Raw genomic sequence first — 18,960 nt, 5'->3', positions numbered from 1 at the left:
ATTCCATTAGTTAGTCAGTCCAGCCACTCAGGCAGATTTTTAGTCTTTCAGTAACTCCTCTCAAAGATTTCCTGAGGTGGGAATGGTGCTCTATTATCCTGTAGTAAACTCCTCAAAGAAGTAACTTGGTTAGGCCAGAACTGCAGCAAAATGCCTAAGCAAAGGGAGGTTATGACAAAAAGAACAGCAGCTGATTGTTCAGTGAAATGCAAGTTTCAAGTTAATGCTAACGACAGAAGTTTTATCTCTTTCTGGGCTGCAGCATCCTGAAGGATGACACATGGGAAATCTGGGGAGTGGCCATCCAGATTCACAGATACAGTGTGTGACCAAATATATAAGTGGTGAGGTGTGTAAATCCATTTCCTTTCTAGGACCAATTTAGAGGGAAGTCCCCTAGGTAATATTTAGTCATGCTGGCTCAGCTATTATTAAGTACCTTAACTATTTAGTCCTTCCTACGTTCCCTCCTAATAACTTTAGTCCAGTTAGACCCAACATTATCTTCTGTATTGATTATGACTTTACTTTTTTCTATTATTATGACCTATGCACAGAGGAAATGAGACAGTTCTTGGTAAGAGGATTAGAAAATTTCATCATACTGTAGATACAGAGATGTCTGCGAGAATACTTTTAGAGCTGGAGGGACCCAAGTTTCCTCTTGAAGGTCCCCTGATTTCATGAGTCATATGACCTGCTATTTTATGGTTTAATACCTCCCCTTCCTCCTCTTTTTATATGACTTCTAATAAACTTATTTTTAGTATGTAGAAAGGAAATAAATTATAGAACAAACAGAAGATCTTTCACTTACACTAAACAACTTTTATGGACAGCTTCCTGTCCCAGCTGTGTGTGTGAACAGGCAATGGGCTGTGAGAGTCCATTAAGGACTGATAAATTCCCATGTACATCATTCTGATATGAGAGACCATGGCATCTGTACAGATGTTCTAGACAAATGCCTGGTTTCCATCATCCTCTGCCCTGAAGCAGGGCTGAAGTCAACCACTTGCTATTCTGGTCTTCTATCATAAGATAGAGCTGAAGCAGAATATAGGTTTTGCCCTCTTACTCTTCTGTGTTTCCTTTCCTGTGGAGAAACAAAATGAAATATTTCATCTTCCCCTTTTAAACTAAAAGAAGTCAGTTGTGACTTCTTTTACGCATATAGTGATTTCCTGTCTTCATGCTCCCACTCCCTGAAATATGTCCATTCCTCACACCTGTGGAAGAACTTGCGCTCCACAATTTATTTCTGCCTCTAAAATTTCCTTATTTCCTGCCACAATGACAGTGCTGGAATCAGAAGAGATCTATCATTTGCTATTATCTCTAGGGAGTGGAACATGATTTTAAATGCAGCTGCCTGGCAATTTAACAGTGGGTGTGCCTGTTTTCTACTCTCCTACCTACCTTAACAGGTTCCATTGCATGACCTGGTCAAGCCACACCCCTGTGTGAACAATGCTGCTGCTCCTGTGCTGCATTATTTTTATATGACATCTCTGCTGAACTGTCCTGCTTGCATGACTGACTAAACCAAACCTGCTGCTGGAGAATGAGTGACAGGCTTCCAGCATTTCATGTGCATCTCCAGCCACATTGGGCTGTGACCCACTTGTGACTGAATGGGAGACCTACATGGAAATGGCGAAGATGAATCAGGGGGTGGTACTTTTTCTGCTGAATCAGAACTGCATTGATGCCCTATACACTTCAGCAACATCTGAAGTGATGCTATCTAGATCCCTTAGAATTTGTGACTGAAAAATTAGAGTGCTATCTTTTCATTCAGATACTGACACACATGATAAATTAAACTGTCCTATATTTGTCTCAATCCATTTCATATTTCTAAGTTGATTTTAAATTCCAGTCTTTTTTAAAATTTAATAAATCAAAAGTCATGACTATAGAAGTGTACAATTATGCAACTATGATTTATACACATGCTTAATGAAAAGCCCTCCCAAATAAAGGTAAAAAATACCTTTTTATTGAAAAACCTGCCCTTCTAGGGCTTTCCAGCCTTCTTTAAAATCTTAGTAGTGCTATTTTTTGTTTCTCTATAAAAAACTGCTTTTAACAGTCTGGCTCTAAAAATCACATCAACCAGGTGTAATTTTCATTTTTCCCACTGCTCAGGGTACAAACTGTGTGAAATGCACTGACATGGATGCATAAAGGTACACAGCAGAATCCTGGTACTATTATCATTACCTGATTGGCTTCAGTGGACTTGCTCTGTGGTCATGCCCAGACACAGCTTTTCTGACTAACCCATTCCCTTTTGTCCCTTCTGTCTGTTCCAGGGCAAATTACTGTCCATGTGGCATTGTATTACTTATTGACCTATCTAGCATTTTTTTGCTTTGTTGGTACATAGTTAAAAAGTATTTTGAGAACTCAACAGAAAGATGGACTTTGAGTAGAAAGTAGGACAATTAAAAGTAGAAGACATTAAAAGAAAGATTTTCTACAATTGTAGTCTGTTACTCTACATTATCAGTAAAGATGGAAGCAAGGTATTATTGCAGGTAAGTCCAGGAATTTAATTTTTACTCAATTCAACCATAACTGAAATTATTACATAAAATACATACTGAGGGTTTTGCACAAATAAAATGTGTATTCTGCATTTGAAACTCCTTATGAGGGAATTCCTAATTATAGATTTATGGGTGTGAGATCAGCAGGAACTCTCTGAGTTTTTATATTATAATCTTACATGGCTAATCTTATATTAGCCATGTACCAAGCATGAGAGCAAACAGTTATATCAATTGGTCTGAGAAGTGATTTGATGCTTGTAGCTAAACCAAGCTGAACATTCAGGTAGCTGTATGTGTTACATCAAATCAAAAGGTAACAGTAGGTGCAAATGCAGCCAAGATGTATTTGCCAGTGAAAGACAAAATACTACTTAAGAGAAAAACTGCACACTATTATATATTGGTTTGTATATTGCATATAAGAGCATCTATGGCAACTGACTTTGGGGGCTCAGTTTCTGATATGTGTCAGGCTGTTTTAGCAGGCTAAAATTTTCACATGAACTATAATATCCAAAAAAGAGAGCCTGATAATTACATGGGGCTGAGCTAAATGTGTGTTTGAGAATACAATAGTGAGAGCTGGCAGAAAAAAAGAAATAGATTTCAGGAAACATCATTGATCAAGCCTCCAGTTCTTACTAAGTCTGGTTCTGAAATGTTTTACATGCATCTGTCCATTTGATAATCTCTGCTATAATGGGTTTCATGCCTTAGGGATGATGAAGGCAGAATAGATCTTAATCCCCCTGGAAAGTGAAGGCTATTAGAAGTTAATTATAACCTCATTTTTGTAGCAATGCGAACAGGACTTTATAACCTTAATGACCACAGGTGTGAGTTCTTGTACAATTTGTGACTACAATTATTCCCAAATCTCATAGGATTAATATTCCACTTGATAATGTGTTACAGGAACTTTTCTTTTTCCTCTGGACTATGTCAGCAGTTAGCCTGAAGATGGACAGGAGATTTTGATTTAAAAAAAAATCAGCCTTTTAGCATGTCTACATTTAGGCAATTTGTTTTTGTAGGACCAGGCTACTCACTCCTGCTGTTCTACGAGGGCAGACCTTCCTCCTCCATGTACTGCATGCTCTACGTCCATCTTGTGATCAAGGGCTTTGCATAGAAAAGCCTGTTGATCCTGTGCCATCCCACTTCATTTTTCCTACAGCATAATAGTCTTTGGGCCTCCTGGGAAAAAAATATTTCAGTAATGCTGGTGATAGGAAACAGGGTAGTTACAAAAACCAAAGGTGTCTACACTTTAAATTTCTTGCTGTTTCCATGTAATTATATTAGCTTTTTCACAATAACTATTGCTTCAGATATTCATACTGTAGTGTAATTGTGTAATTAACCTACTGTGCCTTTGGACCATTGTAGTCAGAAAGCACCAGCAGGTTTCAAACTGAAAGCTCAGCATCCTGGTTGGATTATGTTCTGCCACCATATTGTATATTGTCTATGAGCAGTCTGTATGATAATGTATATGTTTTGGGCAGTCTGTCCAGCTGTAAAAATCAGCAGAATGGAGTTATTTCAGTGAAACTAATTCCCAAGGAGTGATTTACTTTTTATTCCTCCATCTTGTTTCTGTAAACTACTGCCATCTCCCAAGCAGAGTATGAAGGGCTCCCAGCACGTACAACGACTCTTGCAGGAAAAAAGAGCTGTAAACTGTGGCAAATCTACTTCAGATTATCAGAACCAAGGAGGTAAGGTCATGGGACCTGTTTCAGGGACAAGCTGAAACCAAGCACAGACTTCTCCCTGAGGTGTCAGGGAGCGAAAGAGGGAGACTGTGGAGAAAGAGGGAGTGACTGTGTTAAACTTCCAAAGGGGGTGAGAGAGACTGGAAAACATGGAGTAATGAGCTGCAGCCATGAATATGTGCAGAGTGTGCCCAAGGCAAGCAAAGCTGGCCATGGGAGCACCTTGGCAGAGCAGAGGAGACCTGTTGCTTGCTAGAAGCTGTCACCTCTAGTACTGTTGGTGGGGAGTCAATCCTGCCCAGGAGGACAAGGGAGTGTCAGAGGTCCTTTGACTGGGGAGGTATCAACAATGCAAACCCACATTCTGGGGACCTTCTGAGTTGTAAGCCTGTCTTCATGTTTCATAGCCCTAATAGCTTGTTTTCCATGAGCTTACCCAGCTACTTTTTGGGAGCATTTAAACTCTTCATGATCAGTGATTCTTCTGACATAATTTTCACACAGAAATGTGGTGCCCGGTTTTCTTCAAATCCACTATTCTCAAAGGTAGGAAATAATGAATAGCTATTCCCTGTTAACTTCTGCATACCAATCATGATCTTCTATGCCTCTGTCACTCATTCCCTGCCACTGTCTTTTGTCCAAGCCGAAGATCACAAATTCGCTTCTCCTTTCTTAATCCAAAAATAATTCTAGAGTTCTTTTTTTCAGCTCTGCTGTGTATGTCCCATATTGCTTCAACAGCTTCTCTTAAACTTTCTTTTTGCCACCTGGGGAGTCCCAGATGTTCACTCCATACCAGTGGTTGGCTACATAATTCCTTTAGTGTAGACAGAGCTTTGGGGATGAAGAAAAAGTTGTTCCAAATGTTGCTTTCATGCAGAAGGGTCACACAGGCTACACAAGGGGTGAAGAGACTGCAAATGGTTGCATGGTCAAGTAGCAAGGCAGCAAACAAATTACTCTCATTACTACACTTGTGCATCTTGTTGGCAGGGGAAGGGAAGGTGTTTCTGAGTGTCCAAAATAGGGAGACTACTCACCATGCATGTAGGTTATTTTTTCTTGGAGGATACTAATTTGAGGATTAAAATGAAGATGCTCCTTTTCAAACTAATATTGGTAAATCAAATAAACATGCATTTCTGCTATTTTCCAAGAAATGGAGAGAGCTGAACTAAAATGGATGCAACTGAGAAAATAATATTTTTATTGTCTGTCTATTATTCATGGACAAGTCTTTTCCTCATCTGCACTTATAAGATTTCCATCAAAATTATCAATATTCTCAAAGTTGGTGCAGACCTTGAAAAATTTCCCAGAGATCTGATTATTGTGCCTTACTCTCTTATGTCAATGATTATTGTGCCATACTTTTATCATATAGGAAGGGAGGTCCTTTTCCCTCATGTACTGCAAGTTTAGTCTCTGACTGTTCTTAGAAAAGCAGTTGTGTTTGTGCCTTGCAGCGACTGGGCAGCCCCACATACACACCTTGTTCCAGAGGGAAATACAGTCCAGAAGATACAACTTGTGACTAACCAGAGCAATCTCACAGGTCTGTGAAATCCTTCTCAGCTGCAGCCACAGAGGTCACCAGGTGTCTGCATACCAGAATTTAAATAGACTCACCAGAATGACCAGGAACACGTGCTAAGGGATAACCCCACGGGTAGACAACATACTTGAGAAAGACCATGTTCCTGTTGATGATCACACACCTATTATCCACCTGCAAACCCACAAAAGCAGCATTACAATCAGGACTTAAGACAGGGGGTGATTCATAGGGAAATGCAATTGTTTGTAGGAACAAGACACTTTGCCACAAAAAGAAATGTGTAACACTCAATCTTGCCTTGAGAGAAATCCAAGTACAAGTGGATGTTCTAATTCATCTGCCTTGGGCTATATTACCTTCCCCAGGAGGAGAAGAGAACAGTAATTGGGAAAACAGCAAAAAAGATGCTGAGTACTAAATGCAGACCCTTCATTCATCCCTCTGTGCTGGGCAATGATTTCTTCCTCTCTTGCTCAGATCCTTGTCATGTTGATAGCTCAATATCCTGCCCTGGGGACAGAAAGCTGAGAGGAGGAAGGGAGCAGAGGCATTGTACACAGAGAGGGTGAGGCACCCATAGTTCAGTGCAGTTTCTATTTTTCCAATGCAGATTTCCTCTCTTCAGCTCTCTGGTCATTACCATCTTAACAGGTAAGGACATTGCAAAGCCATAACTCTGTTTTCTGGTGGTCTTAATTTAATTACATGAAGACAGGAGATAAATTATTTTTAAAATGTTGTTTAAGTTATTTGTTCTGCCATTTATTTCAAACAAAAGCATCTTCTTTGCTTATAACTCCCTTGATTACTGAGGAATGTAGTGCTCCTGACAGATGCCCCAGGGCTGCAGATGAAGACTGTGTGCCTAGGCCGTGTAGGGCGGTATGGGTTATGGCGTTTCCTCAGCCCAGACGCGGAAGAACTGAGCATCGGAAATGCTGAAGTCCACACCTGCACTCTGGCTCGGGGCCAGCCGGCTCGGGCAGACCACGCTCACCTTGTTGGACCTTTGGCACTGAGGCGGATGCTGCCATCCATGCACTGAGCTGCACCGGCTTGGTGCCTGTCAACCCCGAGGCTGGCTGGGATCTGCGTGCTTTCTGATGAGCCTGGTACCCATTCCTGGAGCACGGACAGCAACTGACAGCCTGGGTGGCTCACGAATTGCCGTGGGAAGAAGAGGAGGACAGTGTTCAGCTTTCACAGAACACTTACAGCGCTCAGAGGTGGGTGCCAGAGATCGGGACTGAGTGGCCGCCAATGGCTCCTGCGAGCCCTAACCCCTGTTTTGCGGTGCCAGGGGTGGCTGTGTGACAGATGGACCTTTCTGGGTCTGCCCTCGAAGCTCCTCTCCCCAGGCTGCACCCCGACACCCAATATTCCCGTGAGCAAAGGGAACGCCACCCTGCCCTGGCACCTCAGCGTCCCACAGCGACTTTGCCCAGCGTCACGGCACGGGAGGCAAGCGGGCACTTGGGCGGCCCGAGAGCCGGCGCGGGGCCGCGAGTTCCGCGGGGCGGAGGGGGAAGCGGAGCCCGCGCAGCCCCGGCCCGCCCCCGCCCGGCCCCTGCGGCCGCCCGCGGCCAAGTGCGCGGGGGCGGAGCGGCGGCGCCGGCCCGAGGAGCCGCAGAGAGCGCTGGCCCGGCGGCCCGCGGGGATGCTGCGCTACAGCTCGGGACTCACGGTGACCGCCACCACCCCCCGGAGGCCGCCCGGCGACGGCGGCCGCTCCCGGCGGAAGGTGCGCGGGGCAGCGCGGGGGGGCGGCGGGGAGGTCCCGCGGGCGGGGTCGCGGGGCGAAGCGGAGGTTCGACATCCCCCCTCGTGGAGTTACCTGCGGAGTTAACACCCCCACCCCCCTTTTCCTTATTTTCAGTACTTTCGGGTGAAGCTTGGGGTGTGCGAGAGCATCTTTTTGTGCGTTGTTTTAGGTGTGGGAAAGGAAGAGTTTTTGGGGAGTCCTGCAAGGCTTTTGTAGTTCTAGATCCTGGCCTGTTCTGTAAATCTGCGAGGAAGGTGTACTTGTGTTGAAGACTTTCCCCGCATCATTGCAATGTGCCTGGATATTTACAATGCGAACTCGCCTATCCTATCCTGAGAAAGCTCACTGTAATGATTTAGATGGCAATAGTAATTTAACTGTTTAATCAATTCCTCAAATGCAGATATGTAATTTGCTGATTTAAAAAAATTTCTTAAATGCACTAAATAACAATCATCTCTTAATCTGTTTGGCTTCTAAAAAGTTGTTAAAACAAAGGCAGATATGATAGGAATGTCTCTACAGCCACTCAGCTTTAAATAGCCCTTTTCTTGCTTCTGTAACTACACTGATATCATTGTGAATGAGAAGAAAGAAATAAAAAAAAAGTGATAATCTTATTGTCACAAAAAAATACATCTATGTGACCATGATGGTTCTTGAATTATGCAGTTATTGTTTTGATGCTTCAAAAATATGAGTTCATAATCTAAAAAATGAAGAATGGTTTTACGTGATAGCAAGAAAGTCAGTGTGGTCTTCCTGACAAAAAGATCCCTGGTCTTCATAAAAAATGAAATTACTCATACAGAAGAAAAATTACAGTGACTTGAAAATCATAGGTATGTTCCCTATATGTCTTCTGTGTTCCAATAGAGTTTCCCTGTTCTAGTATTTCTTAAAGAATTTACAGTAAGGGAACTTCTGTTCAGGTGATAAGCTTCTTATTTTAATCCCCTTGATAGATTTATTGGGAATGATGAACTGCATTTGATACATTCTTTTAAGAAAACTGGTAAGAATTTAATTTGTGACTACAACCCACTGGGAAGCTGTTGTTCCTTTTTTTAGTGAAGTGTGGCTCCCTTACCATGAGTTGTCAGAAGAGGGGAAAGAGACAATTGGAATAACTGCTGAATAAAAGGAAGATGTGTGTCACATCCCTGTGTGCCTGTGGTCAGAGGAAAGTGCCCTTTAATTGTGTGTGGAATCTCATGGTAGAGATTTCATAAATGGAGCAGGGTAATCAACTAATAAATGACCAAAGAAAGTACTTTCTTCTTTGCTTTTTAGAACTGAAATTAAACAAGCACTGTTTGTCTGCTTTCACCTTCAAAGGTCTAAAGCCAACACTTAGTCAAAGGGAAGGATTTTTAGCCATTGAGCTGATAAGGTAGTAGGTAGTTATTCTACAAATATGTTGTCCCCATTTCTTTTGTCAGTATCAGCAGTATGAAATTCTGGTGATATAGAACTCCAGGGCTGGTTTGAAGCTTGCTCAATATTGAACCACATCTTTTTTATCTATGGGGGTCCTGTAAAATGCTTAGAGACTGGTTGCTAGTAGAATAGCCTGGTTTTTTCTGTTGCTGTACTAGTAACTTTTGTTATTCTGTAACAGCATTGCATTGATCATTAATTTAACAATTAATTTTAATGAAAAAATCTGTAATTATTTCAGCCTATAGTTAATTCTGATTAATGCCTTTCTGGATGCTTTGTTTTTTGGAAAGGGGGAAGAAGAGGCTGAAGAACATTACTTAAACTGAATCTGTCATCTGTATTTGTTTTAAGTTGCACCCTAGTGATTTGAGTAGGGTGGTAAACATACATGTGGATTGTGGATCTGGGCCATGGATTCTCAACATTTTAAACAAAACTAGATTGGGTTTTTTTCTTAACTGCCATATTGCAGTAGCTCTCCTCTGTGCTGTCCTACCAGCCTCTTAGAAATTTGGTAAAAACCATATTTTCACCTATCACTTTTCATTGCAGTCAGGAAGCTTCCAAGGTCTGGTGTTGTGTTGAGGTGAACCTCTCCAGTCCTTGCTTTCCTGTCTGTGTCTCTGTTTCACAAATGATGTCAGATGAGCTTTGGAAATGCCACTCATGGGTTGTTGGTGTCAAAAAGCCAGGAGTGAGCATAAAATGTTGGCAAAATTAAGATCATTAATAATGTTGATTTGCCAAAGCTGCAGATGCTGCAAATTAAACAAAAGTCAGACAGTCTTGTAGGACTGTTAGAAAGATACCTTGTTCTTCTTCTACCCAGTATTTCTTTTTAAAATTTGTGCTCACAAAGTTACAATGTTAATGACATTAAGGTAAGGTGGAAGTCACGTCTGTCCCTGTTTTCTCTCACTTGTTCTTACTGTCAGTAAGCAGATGAAGGAAATTGAATTGCAGCTCTGTCCCTGTTGGAGTAGTTCTCATTCTCCTCCCCATTTTCGTTCTGCATTGCCCAGTTTGTTTCTGGAAATTACTTTTTCATCCTCAGTCGCACGTTATCCTGCCACTGTTTGGCACTGAGTCGAGGCTCTTCCTGTTAGGATTTCATTTCCATTTTAAGGCATCACTACAGCAGTGTTTGCTGTGGGAGGAGGGCTTGCTGTGATTTCCATGTGAGCCTGCTCATTGATTTGGTAAGGAAAGTCACCGCCAAATGGCACAGTGTGTTGTTCCTTCAGGAAGACCTGCAGAGCAAGAACAGTGCATGTGCAGTGTTCAGAACTGCTTCTGGGGGCTGGAGGAAAAAGCAGTGCCTGTTGGGTTTCCTTTCCATTCTCTGTAGTGTTTCTGAATTTTAGCAGATGGATCTGTAGTCCTGTCCTTAGGTAGAATGCATCATCTGGTGCCCAGAGGAGCAGGACTGCATGGCTACTTTATACATTTGTGCTGTTTCCCCAGGGATGCTGAGGAAGTCCCATTGTTGTAAACAATGGCAGAGTACAGCCAGTGTAAGTTTGTTCTAGCAAGGAACTGGGTGGTTCTGTGCCACAAGCCTTGCTGGGCACAACTTCAAGGCTGGAATCCTTATGATTGCCAATTGGGGTAGGGTGGGGTAAGTCATTTGGGGGTAATAGATAAGGCAAGGTGAAAAGGGCAAGAAGAAACAGCTTAAATGATGACAACCTTGTGTTGTACAGTGGTTTTAGTCTCAACAAATGACTGTTGTTAATTTATATTTCCAGTGTAGTTGTGACGACATGACTACTGTCTGTATTGGACTTCTGTGATTTCCTTCATAGCAGTCCTGTGACACCTGTGATGTGAAGGGCAGTCGTATTCACTCACTGGTGTACAGGTACAGAGATAATTACTTATTTACAATCACTGCAGTGTGCATCTCTGTTAGCTATAATTAGCCTCATACTGATTAATAGGCAAGTTATTTGCTTCAGAGATTCATACACAGCCTCATTCTCCTAACTTTGAGTTGCCAGTCATTATCTACTTCTAGTTATTTCAGGCATTTTTAATGTTTCATCCTAGCAATATGTTAATTCCATTTTGTCCAGTTTTCCTTTGTTCAAAATCACTGTAAGAAAAAGGTGGCCTCATCTATCACCTGCACAGCACAAATTCACTTCTGTTTCCTATTTATGGCTCTGGCCTTTGTTTGCCTACATGGACAAATGCCAGTCTGTGTTTCCCTTCTTGTTGTAAACAGGAATGTTTTAAGAGGAAAGAGCCTTAATAAGCTAATAGGAGGAAAGGGCATGAGGAAATAGATGAGGAAAGGTGAAGTTAATTACCTTATGAATCAATGAGTTCTAAAGATGAGGAATTTATTATTATTATTATCTGGATAACTAATCTGTAAGTAGGAAGTACCACCAGCTTCTGTAGTATATGGAGACAGTCTGGTGTTCTTAGAACAAACCTAGCAGCCAATCAGTATCAAAAGCCAATGTACCAAGTTTCATAATTTTAGAATGCATTTCATTGTTTCAGTGTTCTTTAGCAAATATGAAAGCATAAACTGCTTTTAGGTTTTGAGGGCTTTATTTCACTTTGTGGCTTCTTGTCCTAGATTTTCTAGCATATAGATAAATGATAAATTAACAGGGAGGAGGCCCCTGCACAAAATATTGATTTTACAGATATGCCTACAGAAAAGGTTATATCTCACCTTAATCTTCTTATAGACTTTCCCCCCTTTTTATTCTTTATAATACAGACACATCTCACATATTTTGTAAGAACTTTATCTATCTTAGGACACTGTTTCTTACTGTCCTTGCAGACCTGAAAGACCAAACTGAGAGGAAGATGGAAGGCAGTACCTAATATTTCTAAAATACAGTTGAGAACATACCAGTAGTCTAAATGCTATTGATTTGTCCTCTCAACAGATTCAAAGGAATGCCAGAAAAAAATAGTGAAGTTGCAGATAGTTCTTCCAATTGTTTTTGCTTGGGAAGAAGAAAAAATTAAAGCCTGTTTGAAAAGTTGAAAAAAGTCTTTTGTCTGGCAATGGAAAATAGGGATGTGACGTTGTGATGCTGAATAGTGGTCTCTGAGGAAGTTGTATTGTAAAGAGGTTTGAAAATGCAGTCAAGGCAGCTTAAATGATTTGAAAGGTAGTTGGAAGCAATGAATTGTGAAATGGTAACATTTGGGGTGCATGGGAAGGGCTTTGCTGCAGTGCTCTGAATGCAGTGAGCAGAATTTATTGCCATTTTCAAGGCAAAAGGAGGTGCTGTAATGACCAAGATGTGAGCTGTTAGCTGGGACAAGTGCAGTGGGAAGGTGGGTGTGAAAGAGAGACACATTCAGCATGACTTCAGGAGAAACTGGAGAGATCCAGATCAGTGAGATGCTGGGCTGTAGAACAGTGATGTTGGCCCACAGTAATCATGAAAGAGATACTTACGAGGTTTAGAGGAAGAGCTTTAAGAGCTCTCTTTGTTGCCAGCAGACAGCTGGGATTTTACAGGAAAGTATTGTACAGCTTTGAATTTGGACAGCCAAATTTCTCATTTCATCATTTGCTATGCTCTGCTTAGGACTTAGAGCTTTTTCCACAAAAATGTCTCATGAATAGGACTAAGACTGAAAGTTTTAACCAAGTTTTTTTGTATGCAATGTATTGCTTGGAAAACACCATTAAAGCAAAGATGTCTCGGCCCAAAGCAAGGCAAACTGCAGCTGGGTACAGAACAGTACCATGCCTGCTGGCAAGAGAATGGCTGTTCTAAAATCAGATGGGAAACAACACCTCTTAACTTTTTTTCTGAAGTGTTTTGAAGCTTTACAAACAATTTGTATGTACCAGATTTCAAGAATGCTCCTATTTAGTGCAGTTGCAGTAGTGAGGTATCCTTGAATTAAATACTTGGCTATAGGCTGAGCAGAAAAGAAGCATTTACTGTAAAATACACTCTGTGTTTCTAAATAATCCCTTTTGAAGAATAAAAGTATGCCAAATCAGCAAGCAAAATTCAGAAAGTAGAAAATTATGTTCGTTGTTCTGTTATCTCAGCTCTCAGTGTCATTTATGAGTACCTAAGAACAATTTGTTGATTGAAATGGATTTTTGCTATTTCAGTTATGTAATTATGGGAATGCCCTTGAATTATTTTTTGCCAGCTAAAAACCCCTTTAATGTTTAATAATAATAATAATGATAATAATAATAAGCTGTGTGGTAGAAAACAGAAAATAGAAAGTTCAAAGCTGAATGTCAGTACCGTTCGTTCTGTAAAGCAAATTCTTAAAATCATTTTTGTAACACCTAAATCTTGTTCTTCTTTCAGATGAATGTGTGTAGGCTACGTTTAACAGTGCCACCTGATGAAGTGCCACAGCCTGAACAGGGACCAAAGGAAACCGAGAGAAAGAAAAGTGTAAGTTTTAAAAATCACAGTTAAATTCTCTATAAATAAGAAGTAAACATTGCCCTCCATAGATGTTGATATTTGTTGTTTTAGCAGCACAAAGCCCGGTCATCTTAGAAGATTTAAGAACATGTGGAAGGCCATCAAGTTGGGTGTGAGCTTTGAGTCTAAACTGTGGAATTAGGGATGGCAGAACTGCATGCAAAATAGACCAATGGTAGAGGAACAACAGAGATTGTAGATGATTTGTGACTGAGATACCTTTAAAACTTGATTATTTCATATTTATGTATCAAAGAGGAGGAAACTGCTACTAGGAACATGGTTCTGTCTTAAACAGGATCTTGATCAGGATCCTCTTGATCCTAAAAGAGCACTTTATATTTCATGTGCAAGATTTGAGCATTAATGTAGTTGGTGTGCTGGGGACGGTTGATGTTTGTGTGTGCCAGCTAATTTCAGTAAAGGGTGATGTACAAATAAGAAATTAAAGAATTCAGGATTGTTCTGAAGGAAAGCGATTTTGAAGGTCATGTGCTTAAAAGAGTTCAGAAGGCCATTTGTTTGCAGAAGTGCACACAGAAAAAAAAATTTACAATCTCCTTTGGTGCAGAACTTGTTCTATAAGAACTGTTCACTGCAAGAGATGATGTTTAATTAGTCTTAAGGATGAAGACTAAAAAGGGAAGCTGGAGGGCTCCACAACGTCATCACATTTATACTCTGATAAACCAAAATTAAACAAGTTGATGAAGTTTGCTAGACTCAATGTCTGACAATAGGAAGTATGACAACAGAAAGACAATAATGGGTTTTAGTAGAAATAATTTCTTTCGAGATAATTAAAGGCAAAAATTACTGTGAAAGGCATTCTAAGCAATAAAAATAATTGCAAAGTAAAATTCTCAAGATAAGGATAGGTTATCAGTTGTTTTTTGTCCTGGAATCTTTTGCACACTCAGGTTTTCATACACTGGTCTAGCAGAGTAATTGGTTCTTCAGCATCTAGAAATGTTACTTACAGAATAGTTTAAATAGACCTGAATGCAAACTATATTTGGGCTACCATTAAATAGTAATAATTCATTTTGTACACAGGTGTTTAGGTGTAGCACTTAGAGTAACTTCTCTGTCAGTCTCTTGTCAGCTTTTATGAGATTGCAGCAACCCTCAGACTGGCCTAAGTTTATGGGCCCATTGCCCTAAGAGGAATCCGAGTTTGCTTTTGAGGAGGATAGGTATTTACTCATGCCTTACTCACTTTATGGTTCTGAGTAATGTGATAATGACAAAGAATTGTTAAGGGTTAGGGCTGGACAATTTGTAGTGACTTTCTTATGTAACCAATGTTTTTTTCTGTGGTACCATGTATTTAATGAGCTGCTATTTTCCCCAAAATACAAGTAAAGGCAAGTGGGTTTTATATCAGAGAATGTTAAGGAGAGGATATGAAGATAAAAAATACATTATTTGATTCTATGTGCAAAACAGTGATGTTTAAGTGATGGGTTCTTAAAGCTGTGACCAGAAAAAACCATATGCAATGTAAGTATTGTATGTTCTGAGTAGTTTCTAAAGTTTAGTACTTTGAGACAATTGAAAGACTTAAAAGTCAGGCTTCAGAGCTAGGTGGGATCTACTCAGCCAATTCCATAGCAATTAAAAAACACAGAGGAATTGTGCCAACTACTTGTGTTTTATAATTTCTGTGTAACGAAGAAAAATAGCCATGGTGTATGGAAGCAGCTAGAAAAAAATCACTGCTCATGAAATGGTTTTTCCTCGTGTCTCTAAAGTCAGACAGCAATGTATTACCTGTAGATTTTTATTGTCTATGTAATCAATTGCTTCGTGTATTTGAATTAGTTATGCAGTAACTTACAGTGCACAAATGCCTCACGATTAGTCATGCTGTGATGCTTTTACTACACAGTTTAATTAAAAAAAAAACCTTCTAAAAACAGTAATAATGTATCTGCTGATCACTTGTTTTCAGCTGACTTTATGTTAATAAAATAGCTTAAAGCACTTTGAGAACAAGTTTTACAAATATTAGATAATCCTTACACAGTCCTGTGAGAACTGTGCCCCTTTTTGGAAATAGGGATAATAGTAATTAGGGAACTGCTCTGTTTTCTACCTTTCACTTTACAATTTAAGGTCAAAAAATCCAGCTTCAGCAAGAATCAAATTTAATATCAGATCCCTTGTTGGAATCTAGTGTTCTGTGCTGACTTTAAGTGCTGACTCCTAAGAAAACGGGAACATGAAAAATGCTTTTGGTATTTACAATACATTAATGTGACTTACAGAAATGAACTGCAGGGGTAATCTGTGGGATTGCACAGTTTTTGCTGGAGTTCTCAGCCAAGTCAGGCGGTCAGAGCCTGGCTGCAGGTGCTCTCCTGTTTGGGCAGGACAAGTCTCTGCCCCTGCTGCTGAGGGAGGAGAGAAAAGACCTTGCAGTGTCGGAGGGAATGCCAGAAAACTATAAATACACCATGGTGTGACATTTGGTTGTAATCTCCTCTTTGAAGTCTTTCATTAGAAGGAGGTGATTTTGAGCTGCCCTAATGTGACATGGTGCTGGCTCACTGTGTTTGTTACTTTTCTGCATCTCTCAAGCTCAGTACCATTAAGAGGTGTTTCAGTTCAGAATCAGGAGCTACACAGCAGCCCTTGCTAGTGCTGATCCTCCCAATAACTTGTTTTGCTGCTTGATGTCAGACCAGAAGGAATTCTTTATCAATTCTGTTGGTAGCTCTTGCATTAGCCTTTTTCATTGGAGTCCAAACTTGGCAGGAAATTTATGCTGAATTTCATTCAATCTGTATCAGTGCAGTAAGTTTCTAGATTAACTTTTTTACTGCTATGCATCCATTGAATAAAAATGAACGTGTAAGAGATTAAAAATGAAATTATGGATCTGGGTGGTTTTGTTGCAAGAAAATTGCTGCAGGCAATACTGTACTAGGGTGGCCTCTCCCTGCCTTTTGTGACAGGCTGGCAGATGGTACAGAGCTAGAAACTGATCACAGAAACTGAAGGGGGAGTGAGTTTGTGTCAGGTTGAATTTTTTATACTCATTTTTAGGATATGAGACTCTGAAAGAAGCATATGAGAACTTAACCCACAGGTAGAGGCTGGTTGGTTGGGTTGTTTGAATTTTTAGTACTTTAGGTAGAGAGAATCAAAACTATTCTGATTCTGTTCCATTATTCCTGTCCATGATAGACAATGGGTGACATTAGTGTGAGGCTGTTTACTTCACCATGAAGTACAAAGGAATGTTGTGCTTGGCAGATTGTATGCAAAATCTGCATATCCTGAAGCCTCTCTTGTCTTGCATAATAAAGGGCTACCAGACAATTGTATTGTCCCTCTTTGGGACTGGGCTTGTTTTATCCATCAGTCTCTTTCTTCACTGTCATGGTTAAATTTGGAAGTGTCATTGGAAGCTGCAGCTAAGCTTTTGAGGGCAGAATGTGAAGATATGTATAGACAGACATTTCTTTTTCATTTGGATACATGGACAAGAGAATGAAAATGAGATAACACTCTGGAAATCTGTGTCACTTTACTATCTGTGGCTTTCAGCCAAGTTTGAGCAGTGTTTAGTCTTAAACTCAGGTTGGTACTTTGGCCCCATATATCCTCAAACACTTTAATTTTCTTGGTTTTTTAAACATCACAACTAAAAAGTGGAACTCTTTTTACTTCCTAAGCAAGAATACAGAAGCATGGCAAATTTTCTTTTTCCCAGCAAAAAAAAAAAGTAGGCTGTAAAGAAGCCAGAAGGGGAATTTGCTCCTGTACATCATGGTGAGAATCAAGCAGAAACTTTTGTCAGGCCTGGTTCAAGAATATGAGTGCAGGGAGTGTGGGGCTGTGGTGCACATGGAATCTAGGACAGCTATTTTCTCTGCTGCTGCCAGCCCACTCCTGTCAGCAGAGCAGAACTTGTACCTGAAAAAATGTGGTTCATCTGCTACAGGTGATGTTACTGTTTCTCAGCCTCTCCAGCACTGGTCCCTTGATTTTTGACTCAGACTAATTAAGCAACACCTTTGTTAAAAAGAGCACTACATTAAAAATACAGAAAGAATTCTGCTGACTTCTGAGGTTACTGCTGTATTTGTTGTATCTTAGCTTTCCAATGTGTAAACGCTGGCATTGTGTGTACAGATTTCAGGGGTTAAATAGCACTTTGTATAATGTCTGGCACTTCTCTTTTGAGATGGACACCTAAATTCAGCACCCAAGGAGCTTCAAAGTTGGAAAGTGTTCAGTGACGCTTCTTGCATTCTTCATGAATTTAAGAACACTCATGTCTGTTGTGGCATGTTTTCCCTATTGTAATACGAGTTTAATGTAAAACATTCCTAAACATTCCTAAAACATTCCCATTTTTATGGGCTGTAGAGGAATTTGAAAGGACATAAAAACAGAGCTACCTTTTGTCAGAGCACAGTAACTTTTCTTGGTGAGCTCAATGTTATAAATGTGTCATTTTACTGAATAGAAAATATGTAACCTCAGTAACAACATGAATATTCTTGTTCCTTGTGTAACTAGTGAACAGGTAAAAGATAACTGGATGTTTTAGAAATGCCTGGAATGTGGCTGTTAAGAGAAAGATAAAGCCTTGTTTGACTGATATAATTCTTGTTTACAGTTTTTTGATGGTGTAGGTAAACAGAAGATCATGAGTCAGGAAAATTTTAAGGCCACAGGGATACTTAACACAGACTTGAGTTAAGCAGTACATTAGATGTCCTTTATTCTCAAAAAAGATGTGTCTTCTGTGCTTTTGCTTTCAATTTTGGGCCAGGGAGTACAATATATAAGCCTATCTGACTTTCATTTATAAAACTGGTAGATTAGGAAGCAGACCACCCCTCAGTGTTATTTATGTAATGCAAATTAAACCATGGGCCATTGAAAAAACAGCTAAAAACTTAAATTCAGGGTTTAGGTTTGTAATGTCTTCACCTCTTTCATGCAACTTGTGCTGCCTCCTTGGACAGAGACATAAACAGGATGCATGGCAATTATCAAGACTTTTGCAACCTTGGCGTGTAGGCTTCTGTTTTAAATATTTATTAGTTAGGTGCAGACAGTCTGTGTTTCTTTGGTGCATTCTGTGTGAGCACACCAAGTGCAGCTGTCTGTCACAGACAGGACACGTTCCTGCAGGCTGATCATCCTCAGCACGCGTCCTTGCTGTCTCCTTGGGCTCTCGTACAACTGACTGTAGGTGCAAAGAAATATTCACAAACTGGTTAAGCTAACTCTGCCTTTTCAGATCATTAGCTCACATTAGAAGGGATTTAGCTGATATTTTGACCTTAAACAGCAATGATTGATTAATCTAATGAATCCTTCCATCTTAAAGCACTATTCTGGTTAGCTTTACAGTATTTACTTGCTCCTAAATTCTTGCATGTATTTACTTACACTGTTATCTTCACTGAGATGCCTCACTGCAGGTAAGAGTGGAGACCATTGAGGACCTCCTTGG

General features: G+C 40.3%; 1 protein-coding gene across 2 annotated transcripts in view; it reads left to right on the top strand.

Annotated features, from left to right (window-relative positions):
- The first annotated feature begins 7,445 nt into the window (after window positions 1-7,445).
- MYZAP (myocardial zonula adherens protein) overlaps window positions 7,446-18,960 on the top strand; it is a 51,975-nt gene continuing 40,460 nt past the window's right edge. For both annotated transcript variants that reach the window (XM_064721876.1, XM_064721875.1), the window contains exons 1-2: window positions 7,446-7,578; window positions 13,359-13,448. In XM_064721876.1, the coding sequence (XP_064577946.1) occupies window positions 7,495-7,578; window positions 13,359-13,448 (174 nt within the window). In that variant the 5' untranslated portion in view covers window positions 7,446-7,494. The remainder of the gene's footprint in view (window positions 7,579-13,358; window positions 13,449-18,960) is intronic.

The sequence above is a fragment of the Zonotrichia leucophrys genome, chromosome 10 (assembly GCF_028769735.1).
Source record: "Zonotrichia leucophrys gambelii isolate GWCS_2022_RI chromosome 10, RI_Zleu_2.0, whole genome shotgun sequence".
NCBI classification, from domain to species: Eukaryota; Metazoa; Chordata; class Aves; order Passeriformes; family Passerellidae; genus Zonotrichia; species Zonotrichia leucophrys.
The sequence above is the reverse complement of the archived record's forward strand: the minus strand, read 5'-3'. Positions and strand labels throughout refer to the sequence as shown.